Source organism: Aulostomus chinensis, chromosome 13, assembly GCF_037954235.1.
Source record: "Aulostomus chinensis isolate RoL2024-O1b breed Wild chromosome 13, RoL_Achi_v1.0, whole genome shotgun sequence".
Lineage (NCBI taxonomy): Eukaryota > Metazoa > Chordata > Actinopteri > Syngnathiformes > Aulostomidae > Aulostomus > Aulostomus chinensis.
The window spans coordinates 21,324,029-21,340,948 of NC_141332.1; the positions used below are offsets into that span (position 1 = coordinate 21,324,029).

The 16,920-nt window shown below is 41.7% G+C and overlaps 1 protein-coding gene across 11 annotated transcripts in view; it reads right to left on the reverse strand.

Moving 5' to 3' along the window:
* atp8a1 (ATPase phospholipid transporting 8A1) overlaps positions 1-16,920 on the reverse strand; it is a 97,688-nt gene that overhangs the window by 42,502 nt on the left and 38,266 nt on the right. For 9 of the 11 annotated variants that reach the window (XR_015118941.1, XR_015118944.1, XR_015118943.1 and 6 more), the window contains 8 exons: positions 14,951-14,995; positions 12,209-12,281; positions 7,775-7,880; positions 5,776-5,858; positions 4,459-4,508; positions 3,223-3,292; positions 2,678-2,762; positions 1,553-1,692 (listed from right to left, as the gene is read on the reverse strand). Coding sequence is in view for 5 of the 11 variants with exons in the window: in XM_086222064.1 (XP_086078190.1) it covers positions 1,553-1,692; positions 2,678-2,762; positions 3,223-3,292; positions 4,459-4,508; positions 5,776-5,858; positions 7,775-7,880; positions 12,209-12,281; positions 14,951-14,995 (652 nt within the window). In the remaining 6 variants the exon portion in view is untranslated. The remainder of the gene's footprint in view (positions 1-1,552; positions 1,693-2,677; positions 2,763-3,222; positions 3,293-4,458; positions 4,509-5,775; positions 5,859-7,774; positions 7,881-12,208; positions 12,282-14,950; positions 14,996-16,920) is intronic. The other 2 variants (XR_015118942.1, XM_086222068.1) reach the window with 1 other exon arrangement.

Sequence of the window (16,920 nt, forward strand, 5' to 3'; positions counted from 1 at the left end):
CCCAACAGGCTGCAGCTCTGTCTTCACTGATTATTTGGAAGCACACAACACGGGAATCTGTGCTTTGGATGACTAGGTCTGATGAGCACTAATTTGGTTTTTGATGTGATTTGTTCAAGTGTTCCTTTGGTGGATTATGAACAAAAGAAAGAAAGAAAGAAAAGAAAAAAACACTTGGATGAGGATTTTGGTCCCCAAGCCAGGTTGGGACCATAACAGCAGCCAGTAGCCAAATGCTTTGTCGTTAGATGACTAATTATAATTTGAGTGATGAATTTGTGTCACACCTGTGGGACTTCACCAGCCAATGTGGAGACTTGGTATCTGTAACAAGAGGTAATGTGTAATAAGAGGACTTTTTGGAGTGTTGGAGACCACAGAGTCAATTTAGTATTCGCCATCAAATAATAACAAAAAATTCTGGATGTAATAATTATCTAGTTCCTTTCAGGGATGAATGCAAGTATGAGACAATTTGATTGAGAGTTGATGTGAAAGAGTAAGTAAAGATGGGTTCCCACAGTGTTGTAATGTTTGTAAAAGCTCCCTGTGACTCCACGGTGCCACCATGTGGTGTCAATGTGTGCACAACATCCACCCCCTGGCCACATCACTGCCACGCTCTGCCCATTAAGCAATGCACATTACATTTTCCTCTCTGAGAGCTTTTATGTTTATTTCATGATTGATTGCTTCCATTTGAGCAGCCAGGAGAAGCCACAAAGAACATGCCAAGCGGGTGATTTACGACTCTGGCTTCCTGTGTTTGACTGGCGCTTCCACATAGACCCACCTCACAGTAAACCGATTCTACCTGCTGTTAAATCCTTCAATCTCTCCTAAACATAAATACACACAACATTTGGAACTTTTTCAGATTTTGGGGAGTGATTGCATTACCCACATCGGCCTAAGATTTACTCAAATGTCACTGCAGAACACTTTCGCATACATGTTGTTTAGCAATGCAGAGTCGTGTTAACTAAGTCGTTGAATTTTTTAACAATGACGGAAAACTCTAAAGGCCATCTGTCATTTTGACAGATTAGACCACTGAGAGTGTTGTACCGTTAACAGCCGCGCCCCAGAAGGAGAACATGCTGTGGGATTTCCTCTCCGGGGAACAAACGCTTTCATGATCAGGAAATCTCACGGTTAGAGCGTCGCTGACTTCAAAATCTGACTGAAGTGGCGCTGGTTATTCCAGTCTCCGGCCAACAGCGCAAAATGATCTCATATCCGTTTACATTTTGTTCTGTGGTAAAGATGTAAATTCTAATGACAAACAGTGTCTGCTTTGTGTAGCGCTGACAAGAAAAGTGACCATTAGCTGGATGACTCTGATCAGCTTTTTTTCTCTTTGCCTGTACAATGTACACGTTAGTTCATTATGTGCGTTCAATGCTACTGCAAACAAGAATATTAAATGTTTTGAAGCCAGTTCTCATGATAAAACCATACTATCATTTTGATGGACAAGGAGAAGCTCTAATGTTGCATGTGACCTGATATCAGGTTGATCAAAAGTGCATTAATTTTTCATGAAGCAAACCTTTTCTATCAGTTCGTAGCTCTCCTCCATTTTGAGGGCTCTGTTCTGCAGGGACGTGCAGGCTCTGTGATGGACCTCCAGCCACTGCTGATAAGACGACTCACTGATATCGGCCACCGCAAAGCACAGCGTCCGCAGCCCTGGAGGAGGGAGACAGTACCACAACACCTGGGTCATGACATGATTTCTAACCACTTCCTCTCAGAGTCTGAATTTATTGACTAGACTTGATCAGTCAAAGGGATGTAAAGCATTCTCCATGCTGACGAAGGCTGTGCAGTGCAACCTTCTTGTTGACTGAACCTGACTACATAAAAATGAGATCTATTTACCTCTGCGTACGTCTTTATCTTTAATTTGCAATGCCATTTTTTTTATCTATTAAAACACAGGTCAGGCACGCTTTACTTCCAGACTAACTACTTGTTTACTTAACTTTTCTTCTGTGTATTAATCAATCCCTGTTAAAATGTACAAAACAACAAAAAGATACATTTCATTTTGTATTTGTAACCACCAACCAGATAACTTTACGTGCACAGTTCTGTCTGACACATCATGTGCTGTCTGTGTGCCGTGAATGTGTTTTAATCACTTCAAGGAGAAGTCCAAATTGAATCTGAATAGAACTAAGATGAATTCTTTGCTGAAATAAAATTCTAAGAAAGTTTAAATGAAGTTAGTTTCACAGTATTTGTCAAGAAGGCAAGGTGTTATATCTTAAATAAAGAGAAAGTGCTTCATACCAGGCCGTTCCAAATAACTGAAAATCTTTCCAATCTGCTCTGGATGCTATATTTAGCCCACATCAAATATTCCCAATGACATCATTTTACTTGTGTCTCACAAGGGGGCAGTGTGAACGCAGAGCATAGAGAAGAAGCTCAGATGCCTCAGGTTAAGGTTCCTCCTCCTCCTTATACTCACCCAGATTATTGATACAGTTCACCCCCCCCCCCCCCAAAAAAAAAGGCCTGTGACCGTTAATCAAGAGAGATATTTCACTACCTCTACTGTGGCTGATGGTCAAGTCCTGATAATGATGAGAGGAAAATTCAGGCTCTTCGAGCACACCAAGAGGTTTTTTTTCTTTTGGGAGACAGGGGGCGATGTTCCTCCACTCACCCTCAGTAGCAAACTGTTCCAGGTGCTTCAGCGTGATCTCTTTATACCTCGAGCTGTCTGCCAGACGATCATAGATCACTGTGTCCTGAGGGGACACAAACACTCCTTGGTTACTGACCAAACAGAGACAATCATCTCATGGGAACATGATATGTTGGTGCATTTGTCACATATGTAAACAAGTAGAACAATTAAAATGAATAATGAACCTCCTTGGCTGAAATGGTCTCCAACTTTAACAGCACAAGCAATCAGTTCATGTTGTGTTGAGGTTAATGAGACAAAGTTTCATGTTCATGCTGTGGTGGAGTGAGACAAGTCGGGTGGTTTTAAAAACCAACAGCTTCCCCGTATTTCTTGTTTCACACGGGTGTAAGGGTGTAAATATGGTGATGTTGCTTCTCTATATGCTGCTGCTCACTGAGAAGATTTCCTGACAGAGCAGAGCAAGCGGCAACAGGGGGGGGGGGGATTTGACACTTGTGTATGTGGTGATGATGGTGATAGGCTGTCATGTGTTGCCATGGAGAGAGACAGACACTCACAGCCCCTTTGCAGTAGAGGCGGATCTTCCCAGACGGGGTGCGCATGATGACTGACATTCTCTTCCTCACACTATGATAGATAGAAAAAAAGCAAGAAAAGGGGGTGACAGAGGGAGGGAGAGAGAGGGAGAGAAGAGAGAGAAAAGGTGGGATAGAGAGAAATCACATAAGAAGGTGTTACAGTCATCACAGCAAATTACCACTACAGTCTGAGCCAGCAGATGCCTGCTGAAAAGAGAAATCATAGAGGCGGGTCACAAGATTCCTCTCACAGGTCACACAATCAATTATCACAAAACACCTGTGTATCATGTTGAGGAACTCTGCTGATTCTTTTTGGGACCAAATATCAAATAAAACTAGAGGACTCTGGGAGGAGTGCGTACCCCCCCCCCCACCGGTATTGTTGACCGACAAGTGTTGGAGACTAAGGAGATCAGTCCAACCCGATGTTAATCTAGAAAAGCACCCAACGAGTGCCAATGCAAACCACTGGCCCCTGGCATTTCTCTGCTCAGCCCCTAATCAAACCTGCAAACCTCAGATATGAGAGCTCTCCCACCCCCATGCACATCCCAGTGTGTCCCTCTTCAGGGGGCCAAGAGGGAGGTGGGACCTGATGATATTTGGATTTTGCAAGTAGAGCAGACTAATGCTGCTCTGGTGCAAATCCCTGCATCACCAAGGTGGCACCAGAGGGCACCCCCCCCAACACCACACACACACGCACACTCACACACTTTGTCATGTTGGCTTACGTCACATGAAGACAACACACTGCAATTTTGAGGTAAATCAAATCAAGCTTTCTTTCTGCAACCAGTAGGTGGCACTATGACTATGACTGAAATTTAGGCTGAGCACCTCATCAAAAGTTTGGAAAAGATTGGACCAAACAGAATCCAGTTCCAACACTTTCCTCTTTCTTGGTGAAATATAATATGTGGCCGCCACATAACCAACACTGACTGAATGCGAGATTAATCCTGTCGAGTACATCAAACAAAATTCAACTGTTGTTTGCTATTGCCACCAGGTGGCACTACAAGTAATCTGCCCCAATATTTACTGGACTATTCCTTCGCCCATTCTCCATCCACCAGAAACAACATGGACCACATTACATCCTCAGAGGATGAAACAGATAACGAGCACCTACGGCCTGTTTGGGCAGCGCAGACTGCAGTTGTACCTGTTAAACCTGATAAAAAAAAACAGCTGTTGTCAGAGTCATACCTGGTAAACTCCAGCACATGAAGAAGTTCATACTTCTCCTCTGTTCCCAGCTGCATTAAAGAAAAAAAAGAGACAAGTCAAAGAGGAGAGGCAAAAATCAACTGGTCTAAAGTAGCGCAAGCTAACCCTGCAACCTATTCCAATCTGCCTTAATAGCACTGTCAATGTTAATCAGTTGCCTGGTCTGAGATGATGTCAGGAGAATAACGAGGAGGAATCTAATTAACTTGTTTAAGACAGAATGATTAAATAAAGAGCTAAGAGCTTTAGAGGCCCTAAGAAACCGGACAAACATCTTGAGACAAGATGCTCTTAGCTGATGGAAAAAAAAACATTTTAGCCTCTCTGCCTCCCAGTGAAATCATCAGGTTAACTAATTAAGGGAACAATAGGACGGGTGACCTAAACTTTGGAGAGGACCCACGCTGCATCGGCACAGAGTGCATTCATAGAAGATGTGATGCTAGTCATTTGCCATTTTTGAGCCATGTTAATACAAAATCCTCGTCGGAATGATGGATATTTTCTCAAGGTCGTGTATCTGAGCAACAAGACAAAACTGTGACTGAATTTCCTCACTCTGATCCAAGGAATATTTTATAGAGATATTTTATAATCGGTAATACTGCTTTGCCAATCCCGCATTTGACAAAAAGGTCTGAATTTTCTGATTTCGGGAGTTGAGATCCTCAGCTAGGGATTGGCTAAAAGCTAGTTAATTTAGCATGATCCATTTTAGTGAGCGGGTTGGCATTTTTCCGTCAAAAGTAAAATCTAAAACATTATTCTCTGAAATGGCTTTTGCCTACATTAATTAAACAAGGGTTGAAATTGCAAATTTGTTGAAAAGTTGAAATGGTTTAAAATTGCAAGACACTGTAATTTTAGAATCAGATACAGAGTTGGAAATATTTTCCTGTCAGTGTGCAGTGATTTCTTGTAGCGCCTCAAAACTCCAGCCAACAAAGCAAAACATTTTTAATGACTAAAAGAGTGAGTGACTGCTATGACTGATCATCACCAAAATGACTTGTTTCTGGAAAAAAGCAAGACCCGGAACCTAATCTGTTTGGTGACTCATAAAGTTTGCTACCACTTACCACCCACTATCATTCATTGAGCTAAGCTAACTAGCAGTCAGCCAGTCTTGTGTGGTCTCAGTTCCCTAATGCACACACAGATGAGATAAGGGTATCTAGCTTCTTATCTGGCTGAAGGGAGGACAGCAAATGAGCATTTTCCCAAAAAGGTGGCGTGTTCCCTGAAAAAAATACAGAATTTGTTAATCATTCAAACACTGAAGCGACTTAAACGTACCATATCCACAATGACGCTGTCTGGGGTTCTGCCAGAAAACACAAAACCCAGATTTCGTGCAGCTCTCACCAGGGCTCCTTCATCTTAGAAGACAGAGAAAGAGAAAACCAAAACATTTCACACCTGACATTTATGATGAGAACCACTTTTAGATTTTGGTACATAAAACTCGGTCATCTCCACACGTTTCCAGAGTGAGCATAGCAACTGAAAGCTGTGAACCCGGTAGTTGATGCTACAGTTCGCATGTGAGGATGCTGCAGGGCGGGAAAAAGCTCTCTGTCTGTTTTTTTACAGTTCACTTAACCAGATTTCTCTTTGCTGCCATTCCCCGCTCCGCTTCAAACCCCAAAGCTCCAGAAGACCATGATTGTTCTGAGCAATCAAGCAGGAAAAAAAAAACAAAAAAAAAACGGGGAAAAAAAACCCAGCAAAACATTTCTGATATGAAATGCAAAATACAAGATGGCAAAAAACAGCATGTTCATTTATTAAAGGTTAAAGGTGTACTCACATACAGTACATGATGAAAAGGTTTGACACAGAAATGGAAACACAATGACAGCTGATGAAATATCAGCAACATAGAAAATTACGAAGCCAGTCGGTCAGTTGGAAAGAAACAGAGGCATTTGACATTCTGTCTTTTTATTTTTTGTGCTAAGCCACCTCTTTGTTTACATTTGCAGCTGCATAGACTGCCTTTAGGGATCTTGACATTTTGAGGGTTCATTAGGATGGTCCTTTATATTTTTAGATAATTTACATACTTCTGCTGCTAGGGGCAACCACTACGTATGAAGACAAAGCTGAAAAGAGCGAACGTTTCTTTTTTAAGACTGAACTTCACCTCTTGTTTTCCATGGCAGCTATTTCAAAAATATTGCAGCATAAAGAAATATACTTGAGGGCATGTTTTCTTAATTGACATGCGTCTCAGTGGATCACGTCAAGCTATGAATGTGATAGACACATTAAGACTCATAGCTAAGATTCATTTTCTTCATGTTTCTTGGCTCTCTCCTACAATGTTTATGATATAAAGCGCTTTATGAAATACTGGAGCCTGGAGGCAGACTTATTCCATTTGCTCAAAACATGTCCCATCCATCCATTTTCTATACTGCTTATCCATGAAGGGTTGTGGGAGGATTTGCTGGAGCCTATCCCAGCTGACATTGGGTGAGAGGCCGGGTTCACCCTGGACAGGTCGCCAGTCTTTCGCAGGGCCATCAGGAGCAATTAGGGGTTCAGTACCTTGCTCAAGGACACTTAGACATGGTCACCAGGGGAAGAGAGGATCAAACCAGCGACCCTTCGGCCACTCTACCTCTGAGCCATGGCACCCCCCCATTTGTTCAAAACAAGTCATTAGACTATCAATTAAACATCTCAACAAAAATGTATCACACACAATGTCAATGAAGCAAAGTACCAGGAACCACATCCAGGCTTTCGTATGGAGAACGGTCATTCTAGTTTGACCTGTCAACACAAAACTTAGAGTAACAATTGTGACACTTGTCTTTTAAAGTTTTATAGCATTGCTGGGTGTTAAGCATAACACCCGTAATTTGTATAGTACACCATATTTTCTAAATTAAAAAAAAAAAAAAAAACTATGTAAAGTAGCCTGGAGATTTTGTGGTTACGTACACTCCACAATGCAATTGTGCACTGCTGGTCTGAAAGACAATAACTAAACAACCCATAGATGTACAAACTAGTTAATAGGCTTTTTAAATCTGTTTCAGTAAAAATCTGATAAATTGCTTTGTTTCAAAGCATCTCGTCTTGGTAGTATTTCACAAAATCTTTTTTTTCCAATCCAAATTTCATTTTTTTTCAAATACATTCTTATGAGCCCTCAGATGCTGGACAAAGTTGGGCTATAATAAGATCCCTAAATCACACTCGTGCATACTCTTCACGCACTTGAGAGTAGAATTCAAAATGTGACTGATTCCAAAGCATCTGCGTTCCTAGAGGTGTGATGTACCTGGAGACGCTGCCTGGTAGGTGATTTTCCCATCCGAGCGTTCAGGGACCGCAGTGTGACAGATGGCCATCATGGTCATGAACTCCAGGATGACAGCAGCTGTGGGCTGCAGGAAGTGGAAAGAGCACTTTGACTTTTAATGTTCCTTCATAAAACATGCCACAACAAAACAAAAAGAAAACATCGAGAAAGACCTTGAGGACTGGAAGAGAGGGCAAGGAGAGAGAGAAAAAGAGAGAGAGAGTTCTGTTTGACAGGCTAATAGACCTGCATGAGTGAGTCACAGCTGATGGACATGTGACTGATGACACACGAAACCAGTCCAGATAAAATGAGCTACATGGTCACAGAAAACTTGCCTCACAGGTAATTCATGACATTTCTTCAGGCTTTCTGAGGGTACCAGACGCAGGAGGTCTAAAACACCCAGACAGTTCAGACTCCTGAACCAAAATCAAATTATTTCTTTATTGGCTAAATTCGTGTGTTTTACAATCTCTGTTAAAGGCAGTAGAGAAATCATTCACACCATCAATATTTAAAGCTAGTTGTTCGAGCACGGCAGCGCAGATGAGTTGGGGACAAAACTAATGATGATGTCACCAACCCGTGTGCGCTGCCATAAAAACTCATCTAGTACTCATATCCGACTGTGACATCCAGGAGCTCCAAAACAACCACCAACACAATAAAAAGGACAAGAAATACTGCTACTTAGGAATGATCTTGACTTACTTATGGACGCCTCATTCCTAAAAGAGCCCCAAAATGTAAAACCGGTCTCTCTATTATTGTTTGCAGCCCTATTCAGGTTTGCCAGACAGTAAAAAAAACATGTGGTCAGACTAATGACTGTCAGTAACAAGCCAGCAGGATCCCACAAACATTTACTCATGCATGTGCAACTGATATAAACATGCTTCAGTTAATGAAAGAAAGGCCTAACCTCAATACTGAGGGCATTTTACATTAATGAGGGGAAACATATGACTAACTAGCCATGGGATAGTCTCTGACAGGCATCTGCAGAGGCTCCTGTGTGAGGCTGCAGGACCACCAGCTCCTAGTTAGTGACCGCAGCTGAGGCAAGATATCAGTTGCCTGCAGGCCGACGCCAGGCCTGAATCACAGAGCCGCAGCACTGGCTGTAGTCTAACGGTTATTAACAATAACAGCAACGGCAATATTTCATTCCTGTATCCAAAAGCATTCAAATTTTGTCTCAAATAGAATATACAGCAAGTATAAGATGTACCAGCCATGCAATGGATAGCTGACTGCAGGTTTCTCACAGCACCTGCATTTTGCGTCCTTTCTCAAACAAAAGGCTGCACACTCACAGACAGTGTTATTAAATTTGCCACTGTCTGCCATGGCAACTCAGCTGAGAGCTCTCCAACAGGGACCACGAGAGAAAATAAATGAGGTAGGGGGCAGTGCAAATCAAAGGGCCCCTTGTAAATGAAAGTACACAGTATCTTTTACAGTCCAGGTGGCCATGAGAGTACCATAGGCCTCCCTACAGCATGCTAATCTGGTCGGGTTGACAGGTATCCTCTGAAGGACGTGTCTGCGAGTGCATGCGTGTGTGTGTGTGTGTGTGTGTGTGTGTGTTTGTAAGGGTATGATCCTGGTGAGGAGTTTTAGACACGGACATTGCGGATATTTTTGGAAGGTGAGGACATTCAAATGACCGTTGGAAGGTTGAAACTCAAGGCATTTTTCTCAGCTGAAAGTCCACAGTAAGACCCAAACCAAGACTTATAATTGTGTTGTATAAACTTGATCCCATTAGTTTTGTGCAATGCATTTAAAATTTTTTGCATGGAAATCCAACATTCTGTTGTCACCACCTACAGAACAGGGGCAGCCTCTCCCTACACTTGACTTGATTGGTTTGTAGACACTTATTTCAAAACTCAAATGTGGAGCACTTCATTTTTCATTCAAGTTTCCAGTTTATTCCTGTCGTTCCAAATTTATATGTATCAATACATATATAGGTATGGATCGTGTCTCTCTGTATCCGAGTGCAAAACAGAAGTACAGAAACAAAATTTCACACAATGTGGGCTTTGATTTCAACTATTTACTGTGACCCGTTCATGCATATATATGGTATATTTCTGTGCAGACCAGATACGAAAACTACGTCATGTAAGCCTGTAAATGTAATAAACACTCATTTCAACTTCTCCTCTGTTGGTTTTTTCTCCTTCTATTGTTTACAGGGGATTGTATTCTGAAACAACTTTGTGTAACTGGACTGAGCCATCAGAAAATGTGCTTTATTACTCAAATAAACAGCACCACACTTCAATTATATCTGGACTGAAAACTCCTCTTAGTTGAATACTGAAGGTCACAATTGCTAAAGACCCCCAGAAGAACAAGTATAAATGCTAAACAGCACAAAGGCTCATGAGCTTTATTCTGATGCTGCACTCTAATACTCTACATCGATCGCTCCCACCGACTCCTGGGTCATCTCTGTCACAGCAACGGTGACGGACGCTGATCGGTTTAGATGAAGAAAAAGTTGAGAGTTCAAGGGAGAACGGAGGAGAAAGCCTGGATGAACAAGCAAACAAACACCCACGGAGCCTGCTGTGTCTCTGCAGGCGGAGAACATGTCCAGTGACTCAAGAGAACATGAAAAGCACCGGAGGGGATGTTTATTTTTGTCAGCCCTGTTAATTCCCCTCTCTAGTCTGCCATCAACCCTCAACACGGGATCAACGCTGCTCCTACAAATAGCCAGCAGTGACATAAAACTGTTGTTAATGATAAGGATTAGTACTGTTTAAGTAAGAGGCATGCTGACGGCCGCGAGGACTGGGAGAACATAAGGAGTTACATGAAACGCACCACCGTGGTGTATGCAGACAGACGGCTTTGATGTTACTCCTGTAGATCATGTGACAGCCTGTCAACTTAACCTCTGTTAATGGAACTCAATTTAGCTTTTTTTTTTTTTTTTAAAAAGAGAGAAAAAAAAACATCGCAGCTGCAGTCACCACATACATTACAAGGTGACTCAGTGTTTTGAAGAAAAGACGAGGAGGACTAGTTTAATGTTGGTGTGTCCTAGAAAAAACATTCAACACAAAAGGAGTCATTATCTATTCTTGGCAGTATGTTTGAGTTACATTCATCCAGATTCATACTCTGCATGTTCCAGACAACAATTAGCGTCCTTTTGTGTTGCAGTGGGGAAAGCACAGTTTCAAAGGTGCACTGGCACATCCAGATCCACTAAGGACGGCACAGTTGACTGATCTGAGCCGCAACCCTGGGTTTGCTAAAATGGAGCCGTGAAAGGCTTGTGATACCTCCTTTCTGGCTAATATTCAGCAAATATGTTGTTATTTGTGGCAACAACTCACACACATTATAGTTTAGCATGTTTGCATGTTAAAATCTTTCAATTTGAACGCGTAAACCCCACAGTGCCTCTAGTGGGAACCTGTGGGCTTGTGGGACTGCAAAAAAATCCCCTAAAAGATTAATTTTGTACCTGCACGTCTAGTAGAAACGCAAATATTTCCAAGGAAAATCTTAACCTGGTGGGGATCGAGAAGAAAACTCAATTAATGCTACATTCATTAAAAAAAAAAATTTACCTGGACATTACACAGCTAATTTTACTAGCAAATATTTCTGTCTTCACCAAACAACCGAGGGGCATTGCCATCCTTAAAACTATGACACTTACAAGGCTATAAACTTGAGGAAGGAAAATTGTGGCTGATAAAAGAATTAAGACATCACTTGTGCAACGACAACCTATTAGACTGAACATAAGCAGAATCATCTGAAGACACGAGAGCGGAGAAACATAGTGTGGAGACAGCGGCTGGGTGAGCAGTGAGCACTCTAATTAGCAGTGGGGCTGCCTAAATGAAACTCAAGCAGATCCTTAATAAACTCTCTTGCTGTCATACCAAAGTAAACGCCACAGTTCAAACAAGTACTTTTTCCTGTAGGTGCAACTACATGTAATTAGATGTGCTTCATTACCACAGGTGGCCTCTACTGACTCAAGACCTGTGACAGAGCCTACGAGTATCTCAACAGTTCCCACAGCGGAGACGGAAATAAGTGAGCTTGCTTCCTTGCCTGTGTTTACACTATCTTGAAACAAAACACAATTTTAATCAAACTGAATACAAGAGAAAAACAACAAGTCACTTTCTCAACCTGCCATCCTGCTCCAGAGTAAATGATCGGTACCACAAATGTGACACGCCATGAAAACAGCCTCGTCACTGTTCTAAAGGTACAACAAAGAAGCAAACACAAGTTCATTACATCCCTATCATCCGCTTTAAATGACAAGAAGGCTTAACAGAGACAGCAACTGCAGATTCAACATCCTTTCCTTTTGTCCTGAAGAGCAGTCACTGGATGGAGGGGAACACTGACATTACTTACGTGATTACTTTGGAGGTTTTCCAGCAAGCTCGGGTCACTAAATCCAGCCTCTTCTGATGAGTGCGTGCTGTGCCTGGAAAGAAGAGACCAAGAAGTCACAAAACCTGAAGACACCAGAATATTAGGTGCACTGTAACTCAGACAACGGACTAGAAAAACTGTAAAGGACAAACTGGATTGTGGTCCTAGTACATGTTGATTCACCCAGCATCTATCAGTTCTCCAAAAATGACAACAGGCATGACAAAAGTGTCTCCTCTGAAACTAGAACCTGTTGGAGTTTAAGTAGAATACCTGAAGATTTCCCGTTTGAAAACATATTCCATAATTGGCCAGTGTACTTGTTTAAAATAAGCGCTTCCACCAAATTCTCTCCACATCCTAAAAATTAAACTAGTCGCAAAACAAATAATAATAAGTCATAGTTTCACTGTCCGAAAAAAAGGCTGATTTTCAACTTCAAAGAGGCTAATATGAAGTATCGAGAGACAAAAGCCAAAAGTATTCAGTTCAGTATTACTCAGGCACATTAGGGTAGCTACCAACAAAAAGCCAGGTCTCACATTAGGAACAAGCACTGTATAAATATTAGTTGAGGAGTGTCAAACGCAGTGCAGAGAGAATTCAACAGTCTGATCACTGCCATTATGAATATACATATATTTTGGAAACGATCCGTGCTGGCAGTCACAGATCATTTTTGGAGAAAGCAATACCCTGAAATGGGACTTAATCATTTCACACTGCACCAAGAATCCACGCTTCATATATCATCTCCGCTCCAGTCATTTCCATAAATAATAAATGGTGTTCCCCTTGCTTTAGAAATTAAACAATGCAAGAGAAAGTGCTTACAGGGACACAGCAGGCCGGCTGAGTTTCTGGCAGCTGAACAGACTATATTACTCATACACTAATCAAAGCCAAAGCCAAACCCTCATAAATTAGTGGAAATACAATTAGTTTCTTTCTCGTGCTCCAGAAATGATTTTTTATTACTGGAAATATGCATTTAAAATTCAGGAGCCATCCACTGAGAAAATGAAGAACAAAAAGAAAACGTCTTTCATCAACAACAGAAAGTCATGTGGAACTGGGGGAAGGGGGGTTCAGGATTGTAGGGGGAGGACCGCAGGATCGCACCATTTTCACTGATGACAGGATATTTTGGAATGTTTTTATTCGTGCAGTAACGGCAGCTTTGGGTTGTGATTTTAGAAGCAGCCACCAGTCACACTGGCTGGCTGTCCAGGACCGATCGATTCATGATTCTGTGATAAATAGAGTCCTATAGATCAAGAGACAGCAGCTTTGTCCGTGGCACTGGAGCTTGATAGAAATGTAAGCGAGGCTGCCATTAGCAACTATTAGTCTTTTCAGTCCCACAGGGCACACTCTTCACATCCCCGAGATGGAACCAGCCAGCCGGTCAGCAATACTCCAATCCACGGCAAATAAAGGCTCGGGGTGGAAAGAAAAATAAGGAAAAGGGAGGGATGCAATTAGAAAAGCAAAGCAGGAGTCGATATTGTGTTACCCCGACATAGATCCTCAGCGGTGTGGTTTTATCTATCACACACACTTTATTAAAATATGTCAGGGAATAAAGTCTGTGTTTATAAATGGATAAATATTTCAACTGAATAGCTTTCAAGCGTGTGACTTGTCTGAATGTGCGCTATTCCTCCCGTCAGCTACTTTCCAGGGGGCTGACGCCTTCTTATGTGAGGGACAGAAGACTGACGCAGTGGCATCACTCGCCATGTTGATTGTCTTGATGAAATTCCCAAGGCAGGAGGCGGAGCTATGAGGGCCGGTCAGTTATTGATTATCTGCCAGCACACAGAGGTCCTGTCACTATGGGAACACGAGTGCTGGCAGTTCACAGTCAATATCTGAGGACCGTTTCCAGATTAAACCTATGACACGCCGTGCTGTCCTGAGCCTGACAGGAGGAGAAACGTATGGCTTTATAACTGACCTGTGTCAATTACAGTGTTTTAAACCTGTTCTGAGATCAGCTTTGAGAGCTGGAATGAAATTTAAAACAGTGCAACTATTGGCTTCAAGTTCTTTCTATAAAAACAAGCCGCCAAAACCCTTTTTTTTAAATTTTCTTCTATATTAGTAAATAATGTTGTGGTAGCTGAATAAATAAAGCTTCAGAGAGACAAAAAAAACCCATCAAAGAGACAGACACTCTCATGGAAGCTTGCAACTTCCTCAAGCTACTGTAGAAGAGTCTATATTTTGGCATAGGAGGCATCAACAAACAAGCTCCATTCCCCACCATGCAAAATAGATGAGATGCATGCATGATGTTACTGCAGATACTAACACTGGAGCAGATGGGACTCAGAAGTAGGACTGAATGTGTGTTAACTGGAGAAAAGTGTTGCACAGCTTCAGCCTCAGCACACAGTACAGCAAACAGTGCCTCTCATCAGGAGAACACAATATTTAACCACACATAAAATCAGTGCAGTACCAACAACGAGATGTGCTCAGTTATAAAAAGGATTTTCATGTCACAACAATGCGATTCAAGAGCCACAGTCACATACAACATTTCCCAGTATTAATGAATGCACATACAACAACAAAAACATTCAAGAATATACAGAGTTCTTTTTTTTTGTGTTGGTCCACCCCCCCCCCAAAAGTCAGGTTTCGTACAAGGCACGGCAGCGGTACTACATCACAGAAGCAGAGAGACGGCCATTTCACACCCAGACATCTTACCAGTCGTCCTCTGCAAAACTACCCTCCTCAGCCTCAGGGACGTGACTGTTGGAGCGAAGGTGGAAAAGAAATTATGGTGTTGACAAGGTCTATCATTAACATGTTGTGTGAATTTGCAGGCGCCAGGGCGGGAGCATGGGTTGTTGTTATTATTGTAGGGTTGTTTATGAGTTGGCAGGAGTTAGAGTATGGTAGGTCAGATGCCAGGAAGGACTCTAGCTAAGGTGTGGGGGGGGGGGGGGGGGCTCAGGTTTGACAGTGGTGATTATAGCAGGACATAAATATCGATTATTTTTGATACAAAGATGAACAAAATACCTCATAAAATTACTAGCAAAAACTTCAACTTAATCTTAAAAAATATTCTTTTTTTAAAAACGGGAAACAGAAATGATCTGGTAGTCTCAACAAAAAAAAACACTTGGTGCTTACAAAATATTTGGCACATAAAGAAATTTGCTGAAAAGACCACAGACAAAATTGAGGTCATACTACATCATAAACATAACACAGAGGATGTTTTGCCGGATGTTTCAGGAACAAGTCGTACAGAGATGATGAAAGCAAAGACGAGGCAGGCCACAGCAAACTGGAGGCTGACTATAAATGTAGCGAACGGGCGAGTTTTTGCAATTACAGCAGAACTCTGTGTGCGTGTGGACGTTTGTGCCTTTGTATATTTCCAAGTGAAACTGAAAAAAAACTAACCATAAAAAGTGGTCGGAGAACACACTGTTCTACAAGGAGCCACCCAGCGATTGTCACATCTGTTCTCCAAAGACTAACTGCAGGGTTTTGTTGAGGTGCAGCTGACGAGAAAGATCCGCTCCACTAAACATTACGACTCACAATTCGATTCATACTGTGTTATCACTCGGGTACCTTCAGCAAAGAGACTTCATCTACAAGGAAAACAAACTAATCCATCAGGGCGTTACAATGCACAATGGAACATATTGTCCACAGCTGTAGTTTAATTAATTTATGAACATATCTCATGATGTATTTTTCAATTGAGAACATCTGTAAATTATGCTTTCAATCAAATCCAGCAAAACCCATGAGGGTTTTAGGAGTCTTTCAAACCCAAACAGAGTCTCTCCTTGAGATTTGGACTCTATTCCAGTGGAATTAATTAATGTCTGCACCCTTGGGGATGACTTTATTAATTACAGCAGCACTTAATTTGTGCAGAGGACCACATGCAGGCGGTGGTGTTGGGGGGGGGGGGGGGGGGGCACGTTTTGCATGCATGTGTGTGCGCGTATGTTCCAGCACCAAATTACAACTGCACATATGCATGTTCATTCAAATGTGTCAAAATGTTCTCTACTTTCTTTACATGACTACTTCTTGAAGTAGCGGTAAATATCCACATTTTATTTTTAACTTTAACCGTAAACAAAGATTGATCATAAATCAGATTTTTATGTTACACATTGTAAACACTTTAAGTCTAGTTTATTATGTCGCACTAGCCTTCGCCCCTCGTCCTTCTAATGTCATTAAATAAGAGAGCAATGATGTCTGGTGGATTAAAATGATGCAACAATGACAACAAAATGGAGTAAAGAAGTCTTTTTCAAGGGAACCTCACAACTCTCATTTTAGGGACTGAGAGGAAGAGTGAGCCAAATGAGAGTATCATCAAAACATCCTTGCCTCATTAGAACTCGTCTTTCCCCTCCTGCTATGAGCCACCCATCCATATTTATCAGTTTCGTAAGAAGGAGCCCTCGTTTCAGTGAAATAAAAAGAAAATATCACTGCTTGAGATGAAGGAGAGGCTGCTGCTGAACTTCATTCTTTACAGAAAGGAGTGTTTGTTCCTCATGACCAATGGATTTGACCTAATTAAATGACTTCCTTCAGACTGCAAGTAAAAAGGAAAGACATTCAGCATTTTTATGAAATAACACCTTTGCATTTCAACAGAAGCAACTGTTGAACAGCAAAAAAAGAAAGAAATA